Here is a 22,788-nt window from a genome sequence, read left to right on the forward strand (position 1 = left end):
TAATTGAAGGTGGGGTATATGTCCAGCAGAGGTATAACCATGTGGTAGTTCTATTTTTAGCTTTTTGAGAAATTTCCAGAAATTTCCATAGTGGCTACATGAGTCTTGTAATCACATGAATAATGAATTTAATGCTATTGTTTAGCTGCACTGACATATGCTCAAACTGCCTTCTAAATTGTGTGTGTGTGTGTGTGTATGTGTATGTATGTGTGTGTGTTTGTGTGTGTATACACAGAGATAACTACAACCTTTATCAGAGAAACTCTTTCCAGTGAACTGTGGAGATCACAGAGCCTTAGGGCCACACAAGTACAGGAATAGGTGTCAGCTGAGTGGTCAGCCTTAAACAAGGCATTTAATATCATCCCCTCCTAGGTTCAGGGAGCATCGCAAAAGAGGAGGGAGAACAAATGTAAAGGCCAGAGAAAAGGGCTGCAACATGCTCTCCTGCCAAATGCCAAATTCTGAATCCTACAGGGCCTTTATAATTACAACCTCTCAGCAAACACAGGTGACCACTCAGGGCCTGCGGGAGAATGGCTGATGGCCACTCACTCTCAACTGTTGCCTACTGATGGAGAGGAAGAGAGGAGTCTTGCCTTCCATTGTGTACCCACAGGAGATTCCACAGGGTGGCCCTGATTAAACTAAGTGGATTACAAAACCAAACCAGATTCAAAGTCTTGCCTCTGAGAAAGGGACAGGCAGGCGAAAATTAGGTTGATAAGAGATGAAGATAAGAGAAGATGTCAGGGAGAGTAACCAGGACACATTACATGCTGGATGAAGTTACCAAAGAACTAGCAATAAGAAATTTAAATTTGGAAAAGTCTCAAAGGTTTTTCTGCAGAAGCAGAGTTTAGACTGAACCCTCCCTCCCTCGTGAGTAGGAGTTTGTCACAGAGGAAAAGCTTTGTCTTTGAGAAACTGGCTGAAGGCAGAAACGCCAGACAGCGAAGAGCTATGGTGTTCAGAGTAAGTGTTCAAACACAGGGGCTAGGAGTGGGGCTGTGGGTTCAAATGCAGCCTCTGCTAGGGGGAAGCTGCTGGGGAGATGGGATTATTTAAATTACCTGCCTCTCTTTGTTTCAATTTCTTCATTCATAAAACAAAGACAGTGAATAAGGCTATTCAAAAAAGACAGTAAACAAGGCTATTCAAAAAAGACAGTAAACAAGGCTATTCAAAAAGGTCGTTTGCAGGGTTAGTGAGTTAAGATCTATAATTTGTTATTTTTAGGAATTTTTTTTTTCCAGAGTGCATGAGATGCCCCTGCAGGATGTTAAGTTATAGGACTTAAAGGCAGTCCAGTGATTGGCCCAACTTGGGATCCATCTCAAGGGGAGGCCCCAAGGCCTGACACTATTACTGAGGCTATAGTGTGCTTACAGTCAGGAGCCTAGCATGGCTGTCCTCCCAGAGGCCCAACAAGCAGCTAACTGAGAGAGGTGCAGATACTTACACCCACCCAATGGACAGAAGCTGGGGGCCTCTGTGGTTGAATTAGGGAAAGACTGAAAGAAGCTGAGGTGGAGGTGGAGACATCCTCTTGGAGACAGGGAAGCATGGGAATGGGATGAGAAACTGTGAAAGGGCAGACCAGGACAGGGGTAACCACTGGACTGTAAAAAAAATAAAAGTAATTAAAAAAAAAATCACTGTTTGATACTGTAGACTGTAGTTCAATAACAACCTGATGGAAGGTACATCTTTGGGAGGCAACTTGAATAATGAGTAGACTCTGTGCTGGGATGTAAAGGGTCCAATCACATATCATCTTCACCTCATTCTAATTTTACACGGGATAACCAACTGACCAGAGTTTAGCACCATTCCCTATTGTTGGGGATTAATTTAAATCCTGAAATGATTTCTTTTGATAAGTTAACTGTCTTAGTTTCTATGAGATACCTACCCCCACATTGAGGACACTGTAAAGGCTTTTCTGTAACTTGAAAAGAAGAAATACATAATCACTTCCATCTGAACAGTTTTAGCTGAAGCATCAGACCAGTATTAGGCCAGTACGGAAGTTCTCCAGCTAGCTTTTTGCGGCTTTAAGAATTATATTGCTTTCATTCATATTATCAACTTGTGTTATATAGCTCAGTGGTTGCACTTCCAACACTTCTGTCGACATTTCCTTTGTATTCATATACCAGAATGATTTTATTTAATAAAAAAAGAACATCTCCTTGTGGATTTTAAATTTCCCTTATTAAATATTTATATTTTCAAAATGTCTTTATTTAATTGAGTGAGGTGCTTGGTGCCATTTCAAAATAACCTCAGGTGGTGGGTGTAATGACATATCAAAGATCTGACCTTTAGCATTTTAGGATTCTATTTGTCTGCATTTTCTTCTGCATTCATTTAGTCTTAATTTATATGCTCTTTCTCCATATCACTTAATGAGTAGATGTATTTATCATAAGATTCATTAACCATAAAAATAGGTATCATATGAGTGGTGCTTTTACATCATTCATATTTCTACTGTGGCAAGTTGAAGGGTCTGCGTGTGAGGCTGGTGGGTATTTGCACAAACCTCGTTCATTCTTACTTAGTACTTGGATAGGCCCAGGATCTCCTAAACCGACGTCCATTCTCCTGTCTTGTCTTTGCTGTCAGCTTATTATACTTTTATTTACCTAGAGATACTTTATTTTCCAGTTCTGTGCTATTCCTTTAAAAGAAAATTGAATGTAATATTTACACTGACATAATTAAATTAACATTTTACAGCATCTTTCTGTGTGCTTTGATAGCATAGATAATCAGTTGTCGGCATAGCTTCTGGCCTAGTAGCAGAGGTACAGAACAATGATCAATTATAAGAATATGTTATAAAAGCTATTTACATTTGCTCATTTAAGTATTCTATATTGATTTTTAGAAGAGGAGTTTCAAATGAGGATTTTTTTTTATTAAACAAATCATTGAACTTTCAGCCTACATTATTTATATTTGTATTTTTGTATTTTCTCAGTTTGCACAAATCATTATCTCAAGAAGAAAACTTAAAGGATCAGTTTAACCATGCCCTTAGTACCTATGAAGAAGCCTTAAAAAACAGAGAGAGCGTTGTTTCCATCACTCAACAACAGAATGAAGAACTGGCCACCCAACTTCAGCAGGCTCTCACTGAGCACACAAACATGGAACTACGGCTTCAGTGTGCTGTGGAGGCCTCCCAAGCAGCCAATGAAAAGGTTCAGAAGTAAGTAAATGATCCAGCCCTGGTGTTAAAGGCATGAAACATTGGCAAAAAGAAAAGAAAAATAAACTTTCCTTGGGAAACTCAACAATACATATAGATTTTCTTGTTTGTATACTTACTAATGCTCTAAGGAAAAAATAACCAAAATGAACTTTTAAGCTTACATTTCACATCATTTTTTGATATGAGAAATTATTTGCTTGGCCCTTATTGTTAGTATATTATTTGGGACAAGTTGCATATACTAAATGCCCTGGGTCAGCTCATGGATTCTGTAGTGCTTAAATCCTTCCACAATGTTATTTGCAAAGGGGAGGGGCAGTCAAGTTACCAGCAGCTGCACTCACTGAGCCTCACTTTCAGGTTCCTGGGGTTGAGATCTTCTATGACCTTGTTCACTGAGGCCTCTAGCTGCACTGAACCCAGTACACAGAAATTAATTTTCTTGTGTTGTTCTTTAGAAGTATGCAATGCAGCTTTCAGAGTGCATAATTATATTTGTTTATTTTGACAGTTCTTTGCATTTTTATTAAAATTTAAACAAAGCTGCATAATCAGTCAGTCCTTACAACAGTGCACAGAATGTTAACAATTTCCCAAGCAAAGATGTCCGTTATTAATTTATGGAACTTGAACATTGTAGCAGTACTTTCTGAAGAAGCTTTATGGAGTACAGCTTGTTTTCCTAACCTTCTTTTGTATGATTAACAGCATCACATCAATATTCACAAACTTTATCACTTCCAGTTGCCAACACAGTTTCTTTTCTTCATCTTTTTTCTATCAGATTTCCTATATTAAGGTGTATGCCCAAGGATCTTACTGCCTTTTACTTCCTAGGTGGAGTAAGTCCTCTCTGCTGTTTCCCCAACATCTCTGCAACTACATTTAAACCGACAGACCAGACTCAGGGGAAGCTAGGCAAAGCCAGTTTGGAACAATTCAGGGTTTTCACACTTTAATCTTTACTGCCAATGGACCTTGAACTTTTGATTAAGTCCTGTGTATTATCTGTTTTAAGATTGGTTACAAATTCAGTCAGAAACTATACATCCAGTTATTTGCAATGTGCATTAACAAACTAAAATGCTATGATACATAAATTGTATTGTAAATCACAACAACTTGGATAGTTATGGTTTACTTCTGTTTGTACAGTCTACAAATAATTTTAAATGTTGAGGTTTATATGTAAGCACTTCATTGCTATATGGCTAAAATTCCCTAAAATAAGGGCTTCTTTAGACCAGTTAGTTTTCAAAAAATGTTGGAGATGTCAATATTTATCTTGCCAGTTAGCATTATTGTGTTTTAAAAGAAAGATCTTTTGTATACAAGGAGTGGAAAGATCGTTGTCTCAGGTTATTAGTAAACTGGGTAGTTTTAGCTATTAAACAAACTTTTATCATCTTCATTTTGCCCATTTAACCACAAACAAAATCTTTTTTAGTCGAATGCTACTAATCTGGGCATCAGTTTAAGTACAACATGTCATTTATAAAAGCTAGCATTAAAATTACTTCTCAAATCTTTTATTCTGGTTTCTAAGAAGACCTAGGTGAACTATTATCGGCTTTCTTTTACATTTTCTATTTATTTTGTTAGCCACAAATTAGGTAGTGTGCATCTTCATCATGGTTATATGATGTGCATTCTAGGGAATTTTTAGGGAGGTTATCCTCTGAAAAGACAATGACTAAGGCTTTGTAAGATGGCCTTAGTATGCTCCATAAGTCTAGCTTTTCATTGTAGTAAGTTCTTTGAAAGTATGTAAATACTTTATAAAATCGAATGAGAGAGGTCTCTTCTCCCTTCACAACCAAATCTGAGTAGATGACCAACAATAATCTCTCATTTTTCAATACCTATCTATTCCTCTGCTCTTTATTACATTGTTGGCAACTGGCTGAAACAGTTCTCTATAATATTAAAAGTAATATCCTAATTCCAAGGTTCATGGCACATATTAACCATGTTTTTATATTATAACTGAAAAATAATCATGATAAAATAAAGATATGCATACATGGTTCATATAACTTGATAATTTGAAAACTTGGGCTTGGGATTAAAATGTGTAGGTATGTACTTGGAGTTTATTTTGAAATTTCATGCTGATATTCACAGTGACACGCCTTCCTCAGAAATGTTGTAGGAACTCAATGAGACAGATATGCAAAGCTGTTGACCAATGATGCTTCATTTCCTGTTATCTCTCTCCCCACCACACTGCCTGTCTCTTTCCTCGGAAGCACTCTGCCTGTTCAAGACTAAATGCCTCTGCAAATGTTGACCTCTCTACTTAGAGCCTTTTGCCCTCCCTGCCAGCCTCCTGGAGAACATTGTTCATTCTATGAGAGTCAGTGCAGCATTGGACAGAAAAAAAATGGGTTCAGTGCTTAAGTCAAATAGTTCTTGATTTCAATACCTGCTTTCCTACTAATTGCCTAGGAAATTTGAGGCACATTTTTTTTTACCTAATAAGAATAGTTCCTAGATCTGGATAGACAGTAAATATGGCTTTGCAGACTGACTTCTTGTAAAGAATAACTTGTATAATAACATATAAATACTGAGTACAAGACTATTAGAAATATTCTAAAACACTACATTAATAGCATATCTGTCAATATAATAAGACCAATTCAAATGCATCTTCTCTTCAAAGTTGTCTTTATCTTCCTAGAAAGAAAATATCCTTAGTCTTTTTATTATTATAGCATTTAGGGTTTTAAAAAGTATATTAGACGATCTTGCTATCAACAATATGCCCCAAATATCATTATTGGCATATACGTATATGTTTATGTGTCGTTCTGACTAGACTATATATTGCTTAAACATGTAAGTCCTTAGGACATATAAGTCCTAAAACTGCACAATGCTTCATACCTATTAAGTCCCAAATGAATGTTTAAAACCTTAGAAATACATAAATACTGATATATGGCTATATGATCATATAATATTCTGTTAGGCCTTATTAATATTAGTAAGCACTACATTTATAAAAACAGCCAATTCTTAGAATATTTGTAGTATTTAAACTCTTTTATCTTTAATACCACACTGTTCCTTCCTGATGTCATTGGAATGTATAACTCCATTTTCTTTTTCTGATACTACTCCACCTGTTTCTACTCCTTTTGGGAAATATATCTGCTTTAAACCTAAATAATGCTTTATTTAAGGATTAGCTCTATGAAATTCACCAGAAACACATGCATTTACATAACTTCAGCCACTGCCACCTGCTCAGATAACTACCAGGTCAGTGTGTTGATGCTCGCCTCCCCTCATGAGGTTCACACCCTGTCCGCAGAACACTGTCTCTCTCCTGCTAGTCAGGTCTTGCCCACTCTCCTTGGTTTCCCATGTCAGTTGATGGACTTCAGCAGTTTCAGCACTGTCCCTGGTCTTCCTTTTTACCCTTTGCATTCCTGTTGGCTCCAGTTTCTACCACTGCCTAAAAGCCTCCTGATTGCCTTTACCCCACCCTTATTACTTCAACTCCTCCTCATTCCTTGATCCAGACGTGGCACTGGCCATACAATTAGCCTCCCTGCCTCGCGTCGTCTGTCGTTTGCCTCCCTTTCTGCCATCACAGTGAGTTGCTCTAAAACATAAATAAGGTAATACTATTTTCCTACTAAGAGTTTCTCAGGTCTCCTTCACTCCCTACAGCTTAAACCTCAAACAACTTATTTCGACATCTGAAGCCGACCGAATGCAGGCTCTCCCTCCTTGTTCCAGTATCATTTCCTCCTGTAGCTACACATTTTACATACGCTTCTGGGAGCTTCCTAAAATACATGCCTTCTGCTGCTTTATGTGAAACTTTTGTTACACTCTGAAGTACAGCCTGCTTATTAAAATCCCTGTAGTAAAGCATAGCTGGTATTTTACAGGAGTTCTCAAACCTTTTCTTTCACCCTTGACAGATGGCTCAGCGTTAAAGAACGTTTGTTCATGCTGCGGACCTGGGTTCATTTCCCAGCGCCCACACAGCAGTTCTCAAGCACCTGTAACTCTAACCTCTGCTGCAGCGGGCACGCATGGTACACAGACACGCATGCAGGCAAAACACTCACATACATAAAATAAATAAATCCTTACAAGTTTTTTTTTCTATTTCATCGTTTTCATAATTCAATTTGTAGTTTTGTTTTGTTGTTTGGTGTTTTGGATTTTGCGTTTTTTGTTTGTTTGTTTTTTGTTTTTTGTTTTTGTTTTTGTTTTTAATTGAGACAGGGTTTCTCTGTGTAGCCCTGGCTGTCCTAGAACTTGCCCTGTAGGATCAGGCTGGCCTCGAATTTGGAGATCTGCATGATTCTGCCTCCCTAGTGCTGGGATTAAAGGTGTGTACCACTGCCACGCCCCGGCTCCACCCAACACACACACCCAGCTGTTTTTCTTTTTTTTTTTTTTTAACTCATTCTTAATCTGTGCCTTTATCAGCAGTTTTCAGTCATTTCATTGTTGAATTTTTGTTTCACACCATGGTACCCTCTCTGAAATTTCCCAAGACACAGTCACCATCTTAATACATTTGTCTCCAAAATCTTGGCAGATGCTATTTGTAAAGTAGGCATTCTGCAAGTGCTCACCCACAAAAGGGCATAAGAATTGACTAGTGAGAACAATGGAATAAAGGCACGTTGGCCAGGTCGGGAGCACACGGTGCAGATTTACACGGACTCTAATCAATTTAGACCCTGGATAGAAAGTCTTTTCCCACCCAGTGCACTCACAGGAAAGGAGGACCTTCATTGGTGACTGCCCACTTACCGGTGGTGGCAGGAATCTCCAGCTTTCCAAGGAGCAGGGCTCTGATGACCGGATTTTAATTCTTGTGCTAACCAACCAAATTAAACCTCTATTAAGTTTAATTTCATTTAAGACCCAATATCTTAAATTATACTGAAGAGATATCATATAATATTGTTAATTGTAAAATTTTAAATTCTAAACTTTATTTTTATTGTGTTATAAAAATTTAGTATTTTCTGACATTTTTAAAGCTTAAAAATATTTCTGGGAAGAAAAATTGCATAGCATTATCATGTTTAATATGACTTATAAATACTTAAAAAATTAAAGTCAATGAATGTTAGACCGCATTGTCCAAAAATAGTTCTTGGCCCAATTGTCATAAAATCTCCTGTTTCAAAGGCAGGTAAATGGCTCAGTGCTTAAGAGCATTTGATGCTCTTCCAATGGACCCACGTTTAGAACCAAGCACCCATGTTGGACTGCTCCAAAACACCTGTAACTCTAGCTCCATGGAATCTGACACCCTTTCCTGAACTTGGCAGTTACCTGAATGGGTGTGGCATACACACAGAGATGACACACATATAAATAAACATAAATATTTTTTTAAAACAAAAATTTCAATAGTGAAAAGCCATTAAGGAAGGCTAAAGCCTGCTGTGTTTCTTTGAATTTTTGCTGACTACATGTACTTCTGTTTTAAAACATGTGTAGATTTGATAAATACTAATGATTTAGCCTTTAGATTGTTTGTGATAGGTTGTGGGGACAGGAGCTGTGGAGAGGTATAGGGAATTAAATAGGCTAAGAGCACAGAAACTTTGTAGTAAAAAGTCTTTTAGTGATTTTTCTAAGGACCATTTCCAATCTGTTTACTAAAGAGAAAATAGACATACCATTCCAATAAATGCTTCTTTTATTATCTTGAGGATTTGTGACTCATTGATGATGTATACAGCATTTTATTTTCTATCTGTAGGCATATACTTCTTGTGGCCCTAAGCAAACTTTCAAAAGATCTTTTATAAAATAACTTTGCTCAACTTAGCCTTCCAAAGCTTTATGAACTTAAAATAAAAGTGGTGACTATCGTGATAGTCAGGTGAGTCTCTCAGAAGTCTGAATTTTACACTCAAGTAAATGTTTTTCCATATCATATTATCATCTGTCCTATAAGCCAGATTTACAGCAATATTATTCAAATTCCCTCATGTACTATTACTATATGATGAGTAAATCAGACAAATGGCTGTAACAACTTTTTTAAAAAGACATTTGCCCGTATTTTCAAGAAAAGTGAACTCTGCTCTTTAGAATCTTCTTTTCATCCTTTTCTTTAAAAAAAAAAAATCAATTGTTTAAAAATTACATGATTTCTTCTCATTTAAATTTTATAGTTTTAAAATATCAGAGACTATGGCAGAACACTTCACTTGATAGATTTTTAAAGTTGTCTTTGAAAACAGCATACTGCCTTTTTTTTTTTTTTGAGTGATATTGACAGGAAGAAGAAAAGAAAACATAGAAAGCCAACAGAGTCTTTCCTGCCTCTTAGCCAAATACTGATTTCTATGAAGAAGTCGATGCTACAAAGGAATTGTGAAATCTCAGCCTAGTTTCCCTGCTGATGAGTAAGAGCTGTGTGCAATTCCCTTCAAAGTGTCAGGGGAATCGCCATAGTGTCACACAAGGGTTCTTAGCATAGAGCAAACATGCTTTCCACAAACTCAGCTGCTTAATCTGTTTGCAGGTTGAATTATAAAATGGGATAGATGGCTCTGCTTCTGGGAAGGGGAGCTGAGCATTTCCACAGTTTCTCGACTTTAAAAAAAAAAAAAAAAAAAAAAAACGAAAAAGTTCTACTATTTTTTCAGAAGAATCTGCTAGATGTTTCAGTTTGTTACTTGCTCCAGAATTGAATTTTGACCATAAGAAAAGTAGTTATGCAAAAATGTGTTTAAGTAGATTAATGTGAAAAGCGTCTGTGAACATTTTTTAAGTTACATGCTCTCTTCAAACAGTGTTTTTTCTTATAAATTCTTGGTGAGACCATACTAATTTTGCAGCTGTATTAGACATGTTTTTAACGCCAGGAATGCTTATGAATTGAATCAGAATTAACTTTTACAAATTCTCAGCTCACCATACAGAATAAATTAATATTTAAAACAATGTTCAAAGTTGCCTTGGATGGATTAGTATAGATAACAGAAGGCATTATTAATATTGAAGGTAGGCCTTCAAATGTGTTTAGTGTTTGACACTTAACACTTTTCTGGAAAGAGGCATCCTCATCCTCGGTGATACCCTTTCCAAATGCTCACCCAGATCTGCACCTTCTAACTCTGTATCTCATCAAGCACAACTCTCCTGTCATTTGCATGCAGAAGATGTGTTCCGATGACTCCTGACTCACTGTAAGATGCTGAGCATCCAAATATGCTGTCTCTATCATGTCAAAACATGGTGTGGTTTTCTACAATGAACTTGTGAGTTGTGATTTTTAGATTACCTGAGTACATATTTAACTTACCAAAAATATAAATCTTGTTCTCTGTAAAAACAAGTATGTCTTTTTATTAAAATTACCAATTCCAGTATTTATTTATCTAGTGGAGCACTTTTATCCCTCAAGGACCTAACATTCCTTTTTTTAGATCTACTTTCATTGTGTGCAGAAAGAGATACAGTTCTCTACAGATGTTTAATTGCATTCATTTGTTTTTTTAAGGAATTTGGACCACAGCTTAACCTTTAGAGAATTCCTCACTTTAACATGAAGAAACATAATTTTAATTCTCTGGCTCTCTCCTCTGTACTATGCAAGGATTAATGTGGGCTTATTAGGATTGGCTCCTAACCCAGAATTAGAGTCCAGTAGAAGGGAAAGTGAGAAAGGAGCTCACTGAATCCAAGAGTCTACACTGCCGTGCCTAAGACAGGCCGGTAAGAGTCAGCCCTCAGAAAGAGCAGAAACAGGAATGAAAGCAGGAACTGAACACTAAATTATGCCACTCCCGGTGGCATGTGCTAGCCTCTTCATTTCAGAAGCTGTGTTTCAGTAGAAATATCTAGCAGAGTTGAGTTAATGTACGTTTCTGCATCCTAAAGCAGACGACCATGTTTCAGTAACTCACAATGGGAAGGGAGGAAAGAAAAAGGATCAAACGCCTGGAGGGTGGCAGTCCGCACATGCACACTTGGGTTTTCTTTTTCTCCCATTGATCCTAGTGCCACAGTGATTAACAAAGACAGACACAAACCTCATCACCCAGGACAGTTACAGAATCGACTTAAATAACCAGGTACATTCTGACTAGAAATTGATAGAGAGAAAAATATAACAGGAGTTGTTATATCCAGGATCAAATGCGGCTTTCATATTAATGTAAGCTAAATGTAAATGTGAGTTCTACCTAGCATCACTTTCCTTAATAATGTTCTTAAATGCAGTCAGAACTCTTCTACAGTTTAAATTTAAATGGACTGCATTGCTCCTGTATACTTTTTTAAAATCAAAATCTTTCTTAAACATAGCTTAATACCTACCAGAAAGAATATGAATTAAATGTTTTTAATTTTCTGGAAAGTGATTGCCTAATGAAATGAATCACTGGTAAAGGGTGTGGATCTGTTGTAGAAATTGAGTGTTCCTTCTTCATCATTACTGTTTGCATGGTATGTTACCATACTTCATGTGCTTAGTATAATGGATCATTTTACTCACATTTTCTGGAACTCTTAGAACTTCCCTTTGCTTTCTTTGTTTTAAACACATAGATTGGTTAATTAGTGTAAAATTAGTATAGTAAAATGTGTATACCTTGGTATTATTAGTGTAGAGAATCTATATAACTTTACATAACTCAAAGCTTAGTTTGCCTATAATAAAGCTTCATTGAAAATCTGATATACTTAAACTGTCACTGAAAATATCCACAGGAATTCTATGGGACTGACAGAGAAGTTTAAATTTAATTCAGATTCTAAGATTCTGTAGTTGACCATTACTTCCTTCTGGGACAGAGATTTTCCCAATAAATCCATAAAAAAAAATCTCTGCTTGCTTCAGCTTAACAAGTTTGATGGGGAAATTATGAACATACTATATACTTAAACTTCATTCTTTATCCTGTGCATTCAAAAAGAAAATAATCTCTAGTGATACTGTATAGAATACCAGATGAATTATATTTTTTTTCTTTCTTACATTGTTGTATATTCTTAACCACTAAGCCATCTATCTCTCCATCTCTAGTTGTTATAGAATCTTAAACTGGACAGAGATGGATTTTTCCATCTGTTCTTAACCTAAGTATAATGAAGAAGTCTTTACAGTGATCTAATCAGATATTTCTGTGGAATAGTTGACAAACAAAATTTAAAACCTATATTTAAAATTCAAATGATATTTTATAACTTAATATCTTAACTTTTTATGATTTTTTGGTAGTTATACAAACTATTAATAGTCCATAGAACATTGTTACATTTTACTATTTCCTCTGAAGTATCCTGGAAGCACATATAAACCATATGTGATTTCTCTTTATATTATTATTTATAAAATATATAAGAATAATAAATAACATTTAATATTTTCAAACATCTTCCTTAAAATAATCTGCCTTCTAAACTGAGTTATGTGTTTTCACATCCACCTTCCAAGTTCTCCGCTCCTGACTCTCAGAGGGCCTAATCTTTCCCAGAGTGATGGGAGAGGCGCAATTCAAGAACAAGAATGAATCTCTGTGTAATCACACCACAATGTGAGGTGACCCTAAGACAGAGAACTGACCAGATACACATATGGGTTTTAGGAAGACTTTCTGGTGCTCTTTTTTAACACAGCTGTGAGAAGAATGTGGCTAAGACCCAATAGTCATTCTTGAGTAGAACCGGCAAAGGAAACCATGAGGAGAAGAGAATTTAACACATGGGCGTAAGAGAGTACGGCTTCATTGATGCGATCTGAGGGGAATGCCTAATGACCACAAGAATCAAACTTGGCAATGAAAACACAAAGCTCTTTTCATTGATTCAAAGGCAGAGTCTAAAGCTGCAGATGGTCACCTCCAGCCTTGCCTATTCAGTGTGAGGTTTTATAAAATGGCACTTTGGTGAATACTAATAGATCAAAACAAAGATTTAATAACGTAAAGATGTGGTGTTAAGTTTTTGATGAGTGTACAGGTCAGTGTCTCAAAAAAAAAAAAAAAGAATAAAGAAAGTACCTCTTACATGTGGGTCGAATGTCTTTATTTTTCAAGTTCAAAAATAAATGTCATCTTTAGCATACAGATCGTGCTTTGTGTTGAATAGTCTCCATTATGAAAATGAGACAAAATATGCTCACTCATCTCATGACTTCTTTTGAGGACTCAGTTTAAAATGCTGATGAATGTCACCTGTTAATATTTTTATAAAGCTCGCTTGTAGATACATTTGTTGCTGTTTGGCAGGGACGAGTCAGTATTATTACTACAGTAGGTTAGACAGTTTTGTATATGAAAAGAACTTTGTCTTACCTTTCTGGGGAGTGTAAAAGAGATGTTTAGCCTTTGAACACTAACCCAGTTTTGGAGTTATATTTTTGCTTGTTTTCACTTAACATTGTAAAAATCTTAGAAAATAAGCATTTTTACATATAAAAAAATAATCTTTCATATTTGACTTGTCACTTATACTTATATAGTTGAGTCTCCCTTTAAATTAAAATATGACCTATTTTTCTCCAGGGGTAACTTTGTTACTAGATTTGGATAATCTATAAAGTTCTTAAATTAAACCCAAACAATTGAAGCTTTATCAAAAATAAACTAAACACATAAGCCGTAACTCTGTAATATCTTTAATTCTGCTATTCATGAAGCCAATGTAGCTATCTATACCACTAAATCTTTTTATGTAGCAAGCTACAGGAATACATGTTAAACTGGTAGACTAGACCTGCAAGTGAAAGGGAATGTAGCTTCGCATCTAGTAGAAGCATCAGGAGAGTGACAGCCCTGGCTGCGTAAGCTGGGCTTCCTCTCAGTGTTCCCATCTGGAAGATGGAACCAATGGGCTGCTTGCTATACTTCAAAGCATAGCTGAAGAATAAGATAATCATATGCATTATTCATAGAAGTTTAATAAAGAAAATTGTGCTCCTACCCAAGATATAGATGTTAAGTTTCAAAATTAGGGTCCAGAAATAGCAATAAAAGTATTAATGTTTTAGCCTTTTGAGGAGGTGATGGTTTGTAAGCATAAATCTTGAAAACTGAAAGCAGAATGTTTTATGCATTTTTCTTTATTACGAGTAGGAAGGCAAAGTGGTAAAACAGTGCCCCAAAGAAGAGAGCTTGGCAGTAAACAACACATGTGCTTTACCCTTTGAGGGAAGTGACTTCCAGGGCTCTGGCCTGCATGTAGACCTCCATAAATATGAAATGACTCAAAAATTTTTTACAGCTAGTAGCGAATGAAAACAACAAAAATAGTGGTTATGATGGTTTGTATCCACTCGGCCCAGGGAGTGGCACTATTAGAAGATGAGGCCTTGTTGGAGTAGGTGTGTCATTGTGGGTGGGCTTTAAGACCCTCACCCTAGCTGCCTGGAAGTCAGTATTCCGCTAGCAGCATTCAGATGAAGATATAGAACTCTCAGCTCCTCCTGCACAATGTCTGCCTAGATGTTGCCATGTTCCTGCCTTGATGATGATGGACTGAACCTCTGAACCTGTAAGCCAGCCTCAATTAAATGTTGTCCTTATAAGAGTTGCCTTGGTGATGGTGTCTGTTCACAGCAGTAAAACCCTAACTAGACAGAAGTTTGTACCAGGGACTGAGGTATTGTTGTGATAGGCCTAACCATGCTTTTGTTTGGAAGAATGTGTATTTTGGGGACCTTGAATTTGGAAAGCAGTGGAATCATTTAAATTAGGCTTAATGGGCTATCCTAATGGGAATGTGGAAGACTTTGTTACTGAGAGTAATTTGAATTGTGGGGACCAAGAGGTTTCAGTGGAGAATTTCAGTATGTGGCCTAGAGACAGTTCTTGTGGTATTTTGGTGAAGAATGTGGCTACTTTTTGCCCTTGTCTGAAGAGTTAACCTGGGGCTAAGTTGAAGAGACTCAGATTAATTGCATTAACAAAGGAAGTCTCAGAAATGCCCATCAAAGACTTTTGTTCTCTGGTTAAGCCTCATGAAGAGCTTTTTAAACAAGCATAGCAAGCCAAGAAAGGAAAAATATAAAATATATGGTTTGAGTACTAAAGGGGCACCAGGAAGTGAAATGGAGCTGAATCCTGTGTTCAAGGATATTAAATTGAATGAAGGGAGTTGTGACCTTGGGGCAAGATTCCACCCAACTAACTTTAGGTCCAGGCATAGTAGTACAAGCCTTTAATCCCAGGAGGCAAAGACAAATGAATCTCTGAGTTCAAGGCCACCCTAAAACAGAGTAAGTTCTAGGTGAAGAAAAACTTAAATCCAGGCTTGGCATACCACACCTTTAATCCCAGTGTTTAGGAGATAAAGCATGCAGATCTCTGAGTCCAAAGTCAGTCTACAGAGCAAGTTCCAGGACAGCCAAGTTTAGGCAGTGAAGGAGTTGGAAATCAGAAGGCTGGTGATGATGTATTAGAACATTAGCCATGTTCCAGCCCCAACAAGCAGCAGAACTTGGCAGCTTTGGCCATGTGGTTCTGGCTTTAGAGTCCAGAATAGAAGGGTCTACTGGGATAATTGATGCTGATTAGCTGGAGCTAAGAAATTAGTGGTGATTAAGAGACCAGCATCGCTGAGGTGAAATCTTCTGGGATGGGAAGTGTTTTCTGAGAACAAAGAAGCTATGTTTCAGAGATAGCCAAGGTTGTACCTCGTGCTGCAGCTGTACTTGGTAATGTGTAAGAGTCACCCAGGTGATACTGGTTTTGAAGGCATAAAGGGGTCATGAACAGCAGCTGAGGTTTGGCACTGTGAGAGGCCATGGAAGGCCAGCTTGGAAAAGGTGCAGCCTCAGTTGCAGTTGATGACCCAGGACTGAAGGAGTCGTGCTTGGCACCATGAAGAGAGCCTATGAGAAACAATTGGTGAAGCCTAGTTGCAGTGGAAGTCCCCAGTGTATTGGAGATGCCAGTACCATGAAATGACCAGCAGTGGACATGAACCAACCAGAGCCTAGAGTTCTACAGAAAGCAGAGCTGGAGAAAGGACGCTAGCTCTTTGGAGGACCGGTAAGATGATGCTTGGATCCCAGACATTGAAACAGGAAGCTGTAATATTAAAGTTGCTTTGGAGACCCCAAGATGTTCGAAATGCCAGAGCTGTGGGTTATCTCCTGAGGAAAGCTTCTAACAGGAAGTGGAACCATCCCAGGTGAAAGAAGTTTGTTGCAGTCAACAAAGATGGAAAAGAGTTGGAGATTTGATGACTGCTTTGACATCAGACATGGAGATGCAGAGTTTGGAGTTTTCCCAGCTGGTTTCCTGTCTTGCTTTGGGAGTTACCATTATGTGATTGGATGAATCTCAGAAGAGATTTTGAACTTTGAACTTTTAACATTGTTGAGACTGCTATAGACTATGGGGACTTTGGAAGTTGGACTAAATGTATTTTGCATTATGCTATTATTAGGTATGTTTGGATAAGCCTATGGGGGCCAGGGAGTGGAATGTGATAGTTTATATATGCTCAGCCCAGGGAGTGGCACTATTAGAAGGTGTAGCCCTGTTGAAGTAGGTGTATCACTGTGGGTATGGGCTTTAAGACCCTCATCCTAGGTGCCTGGAAGCCAGTATTCTGCTAGCAACCTTCAGATGAAGATGTGGAACTCTCAACAACTCCTGTACCATGCCTGCCTGGATGATGTTGCCATGTTCTCATCTTGATAATAATGAACTGAACCTCTGAACCTGTAAGTCAGCCCCAATTAAATGTTGTTCTTGTAAGAGTTGCCTTGGTGCTGGTGTATGTTCACAACAATAAAACCTTAAGACAGTAATATATTCTCACAAGAGAATACAATGTAACTATTAAAAGAAGAAGGAAGACCAAAATGTGGACACTTCATTCCTTCTTAAAAGGGGGAACAAAATACCCATGAAAGGAGTTGCAGAGACTAACTATGGAGCAGAGACTTAAGGAAGGACAATCCAACCTGATACAGCTGTCTCCTGAGAGGCTCTGACAGTACCCAACTAATACAGAAGTAGAGACTCACAGCCATCCATTGGACTAAGTACAGGGTCCCCAATGAAGGAGCTAGAGAAAGGACCCAAGGAGCTGAAGGGTTTGCAGCCCCTTAGGAGGAACAATATGAACTAACTAGTACCCTCAGAGCTCCCAGGGACTAAACCATCAACCAAAGAGTACACATGGTGGGACTGATTGCTCCAGCAGCATATGTATAGTAGAGGATAGCAAGTCAGTCATCAATGGGAGGAGAGGGTGGGGTGGTGAGCAGGGGGAGGAGGAAGGAAACAGGGGTTTGTTCTTGTTGTTTTTTGGTTTTTTTTGGAGGGGAAACTGGGAAAGAAGATATCGTATGACATGTAAATAAAGAAAATATCTAATAAAATACAAAAATTTAAAAAAAGAAAACTTAAATCAATGAAAAAAAGAAAAAAAAAGAATAGACAGCTCAGTCTATAAACTGAGCTTGAGTAGTTTCCAGGACATATTTGCTAACTTAAAAATAGATTACTTACCCTGGAATAAGAGGAATAAGAAGAACAGGACAAATAACCAGAAACCAATGAAAGTATTGCCTCCAGTTCTCATGTTAGAACTATATCAATGTTTTTCATACTCAGAAACTAAAATAGTCACACCTAAAAATAAATACATATATAATCGAACTAACAAGATCCTTGTAAAGAGAAAGTAATTCACTGGCATATGTTTAATTCTTTTTATTTATTTTGCATGTGTACATGATGAGGATGAGCACACATGTGCAGATCAGAGACCAAGTTGGTGACATCCCTTTCCTTTCACCTTTATGTGGCTTTGGGGTATTGCACTCAGGTCATGAGATTTACATAGCAAGTACCTTCCCAGAGTCATCAGACCAGCCGTGAAGAACTGTTGTTCATCATACTCTGCAAATCTTCATAGGTGTATATTCTAAGGACCAAAAGGAATGAAAGGAAATCATAAATTTTATAGTCTTACTCATAGTTGGTATCAAAATTTTGAAAATTTTTTTAATATTTTGGGTTGATCAAGTATGTAATAATAATATTAAGCAGCAAAGTTTTAGCTACAAAAATAAATGCCATTAAGAAAAGCATATTTCAACATTAAATTTGAGCTAGAACTATCAATAAGAACTCATGATTTAAAATATTTTTCTGAACTCTATCCACTAAGGTCTTTTACAACCTTAGATGTTCAAAACTTAGTTTCTTATAACAATTTCCCATTAAAAGGAACTGAGGATATAATTGATTCAATGAAAGTATGCACTGAGTGTGATTGTCATTTGCACTTGATATCAAATTATATTTCATTTATATGCTCTTATATTAAGTGACACTGGAACCAGCTTGATAGGTTTGGAACAATTTTGGGTTTTGGAGAAGGAGCTATAGTTAGAGGATGTTGAACTCTTGTATCCTACAAAGACACTGGAAAAAAGATTACTAAAAGGAAAAATCCTTTGGTACAGAGAAATATCAGTTATAAATCTGAGTAAAATAACAGAATTTGAAAACCACCATCTAATGACCCTCAATAAGATTAATTTAAACAGAGACTATTAACCAGCCAGGAAGTTAGTGAGAAGAAGTTACTGTGGGGCTTGGTGTAGGGAGCAGATCTGCAGTCCCACTATTTGGAAGGTTAAGGCAGAAGCATCGTGAGTTTAAGACCAGTGTGGGCAGCGAACTGAGACCCTGATCCCTAGAAATAACACACATGGAAATTTAGAATATTCAGTATATTCCAAAAATAGTTAGGGATTTCTTCTTTAAAATGTAGTATGAAAATGTTTGTGGTTTTTAGGTGTTCTGTGTGGTTTAGGTTTTGCTTGGGATTATTTCTATGGTTTCTGTAGTGCTGGAAGTGAAACCTATGTACTCAGACAGGCAGTGCTCTGTCATTGAGCTTTATTCCCTCCCCACAGAACTAACCTCCCCAACACTTGTCCACACTAGTCTTTCAGGCATACCCACTTACAATGCATAATTTCACCTTGAAATCCGTGCCAATGTTAGACTATCCAGGCATGCCACGCTGCCGCCATAGGCTGCACAAAACTTCACTAGGTTTGTACAGCTCTAAATGCAGCCCCAACACAAACCTGGAGACTTCTTTTAAACACTGATGAGGCGGTATTTGCAAAATTCTTGGTGACTTTATTGTGCCATTCGTGAATGTGAATGCTGTAGATGATAATGTCGTTTTACAAAGTTGAAAGGTTAGACATGTCCGAAGTTTAAAACTTTGACGAAGCAGCGTAGGCTGTTGGAAGAAATAGACTCCTAATTCATCTTTACTCCTAAAACATAATAAGCACTAACTTTCTGAGATCTAGTTTACTCTGGTGTCGCTTGTTTATGAAATAACCTGGTACAAGTCTGGTTGATCAAGGCTTCTTCCCAGCTTTGTGTGTGTGTGCGTTTTTTCGAGACAGGGTTTCTCTGTATAGCCCTGGCTGTCCTGGAATGCACGTTGTAGACCAGGCTTTAGAATTTGACAAGAGTTTCTAATGTACAGTATGCATAAAAGTTACTACAGTCCGCATTCTGGTTGGCACCTGTACCACTTTTATTTGTCAACTATTGCATTATCTTTGTTATACTCACCTTTCAGACTTTGTAAATCAGACAACATGTACATCCATGCAATGGTCCCGATTACATCCTAGACCCTAAACGTTCATTTCAATTTATGGATGTATGGTTTTATGAATCAAACTTAAATCCGGCAGAGAAAATGTCTGTCACCATGCCAGCTTAATAAGTTGAATATTACTTTACTTTGTAGGCCTGTGGCTTAGTCTGAAATTTGAAGTTGCATTGATATATTATCTCTACTAGTCTCCCAAAGGATGTTGCTAGTCTTTTGAATTAAACTTGAATAAGGTTGATTTGTATTCCCTGTTAATCAAAATTTGAAATGTTGACACTAGAAAATTTCATTCAGTGCTAATTATATATGACTTTTATGAAAGTTAGGAAGGAAAGAATCCTACATTTTAAAGTTTGGTATCCGTCTAAAGCCCTGTGAAAACAGCAGTGAGGAACTTAATAAGCCGTCTTAATAAGATACCTTAATAAAGCTAACCAGTCGCTCCTGCTTGCTGCCTTTCACTTGACAGTGGGAAAATCAGTGTTTTGCCTCCTCCATCATTAATTGAAAGTTTTCTGGCTTTAAAAACGATCAGAAACCTTAGCAGTATTTCGCCAACATTTCCCAGCCATCCTGAGTCTTGAGTCTCTTTGATAGCAGTGCATGGATCTCGAGGCCGCATTTGAAGCACCTTTGCCTCAGCATAAGAAAAGAAGTTCATTTCCATCGATTGCTTTATGACGTCATAAATATGGTTACTAATATTTGATAGATCAATGAGGATGTTTCCGGTATGTATGGAAAGCTAAACTATTGAGTTTTGCCAAGGTGTAAGATGTTCAGCATAGGGTGGAAATAAGTAAAATAAATGGAAGTTCGTCTGTGCCGTGCAGTGTTTGCACTCTAACATTTGATGTTGAAAATGAATTAAGAGTTTTCCACCTTCATTTGCTAACATTTCCTGAAGATGTCGTGGGTAGTTTGCTTCTCATAACAAACATATGAAAACTAAGCAATAATGTAAATAATTTGACCTCACAATGCAGCTTACCGATTTAGTGACCTGAATTTTAAATGTATTTCCCTCATTAGGTTGTATTCAGCATCAGTGTTACTCTATGCTTCCTCTGGCTAAGCGTCCAATGGTACATTAAGAATGAGAAGTAGAGGCTGAAGAGTTGACCCAGCAGTTAAGAGCATTTCTTGTCAAGAAGTTGAGTTCAGTCCCCTGAACACACATGGTGTCTCACAGCCATTTGTAACCCCAGTCCCTGGGCATCCAAAGACTTCTGGCTTTCACAGGTATCAGGCATGCACGTGATGCACATACATGTGTAGACAAAACACCCACACACATAAAATATAAAAGAAATAATCCTTTTAAAATTAAAATAATGAGAATTAAAATATAACTGATAAAAGAAAAAAATTACTTAGAACCCATGTTTTAGCTGGCTGCTGCTACTTCATAATAATCTACCTAACTGGAGACTTGAGTCCTACACATCCTCTCACCTGCACCCAAGATGAGAGGTGAAGATGCTATACATCCCTGTTGCTATGCATCCAGAAATCTTTGAGCTGTTCCATTTTCAAAAGGAAAAAATAGTAACACAACTTTATCCTTTTCCTTCAAAAACACCTCAGAGCAGATGACGTTTCTTTTACTTTATGAACCCTGGATTACATAATTTTGCAATGAGCCTTGATTGGGGCTGGTGAGATGGCTTAACACTGACTGCTCCTCCCCAGGACCCTTGTTCGAATCCCAGTAACCACATCATTGGCTCACAATCTCTGTAACTCCAGTTCTAGGGGATTCAATGGTTTCTTTAGGCCTCTATGGACACTAGCTCACAAGAAGTATACAAACATACATGCAGGCAAAACACGCATGCACATTAAAAAGAAAAAAATAACTTAGAATTTTCATTGTGTAGTTTTTCACAGCTTTTTGCCAGTTTTAGCACATTCTTCTTTTTTAAACTTTTTTCTTCTTTGTTCCTCCCTTATCCAGTATATCCTAGTTTCAGCTTTCTGGTCTGCTTCTCCCAGTTCCACCCCCACCTCCCCTCCCATCCAGATCCACACAACAACTCAATTGATGTAACCCGGTCCCCAGGATGGGAAGCTTCATTTGGTGACAAGAGATGGCTAATTGTGAATCCATCTCCCTCATTATTAGAGACTTCATTAGCATCACCTTCATGTGTTAGGAAATTTCCGCTGCACTAGGTTTCCATAGCACCCTTCAGATACCCCTCAGATCTGTGTCTCACTGCATTCTCCACCTCAACCTCATCTCTCCTCTCCCTCCCCACCTGATCCTCCTGTTCCTGTCTCTCCTGCACACATATCTCCTAATCCACCATAAAATCTATCCTGTGTCTGCCTCACAGGGCGATCCTGAGTATTGGAACTATACTGAGTAGTTAAGTGGCAATAGTGGCTTCACCACTAGGTTCCATGCTCTCACCAACTATGGGTAGTTGGCTATGTTTACAGTACCAAGCATGAATTTCTTCCTGTTGAGCAGACTTTATCTAACTACGTAACTGCTGGTTGACCCTAAAATGTAAGAAACACTATTTATACCTTTCAGAATATCTTGCCCTGCTGGTTGTTTTTGTGGTTCATAATTATTTTTATTAATTAATTTATTTTATTCATTTATATCCTAAATGTTGCCCTCCCCTCCTGGTCCCCCCCCATTGAGTTCTTCCCCTCCCCCTCCCTTTGCCTCTGAGAGGGTAGCCCATCACCCAATATTCCCCCCACCCATGGCATCAAGTCTCTACAGGATTAGGCACATCCTCTCCCTCTGAGACCAGACAAGGCAGTGAGGCTGGGATGGGGGGGTTGAACCAGCCTCTATATGCTCTTTGGTTAGTGGCTCAGACTCTAGGAGCTCCCAGGGGCCCAGGTTAGTTGACACTGTTGGTCTTCATATGGGATTGGCATTCCCTTCGGTTCTTTCCATCCTAACTCTTCCATAGAGATCCCTGACC

The 22,788-nt window shown here is 37.8% G+C and overlaps 1 protein-coding gene across 2 annotated transcripts in view; it reads left to right on the top strand.

Annotated features, from left to right (window-relative positions):
- Nucleotides 1–22,788, top strand: part of Mipol1 (mirror-image polydactyly 1) — a 293,032-nt gene that overhangs the window by 241,249 nt on the left and 28,995 nt on the right. For both annotated transcript variants that reach the window (XM_031356719.1, XM_031356720.1), the window contains exon 10: nt 2,993–3,223. In XM_031356719.1, the coding sequence (XP_031212579.1) occupies nt 2,993–3,223 (231 nt within the window). The remainder of the gene's footprint in view (nt 1–2,992; nt 3,224–22,788) is intronic.

This window comes from Mastomys coucha, unplaced genomic scaffold (genome assembly GCF_008632895.1).
Source record: "Mastomys coucha isolate ucsf_1 unplaced genomic scaffold, UCSF_Mcou_1 pScaffold6, whole genome shotgun sequence".
NCBI classification, from domain to species: domain Eukaryota; kingdom Metazoa; phylum Chordata; class Mammalia; order Rodentia; family Muridae; genus Mastomys; species Mastomys coucha.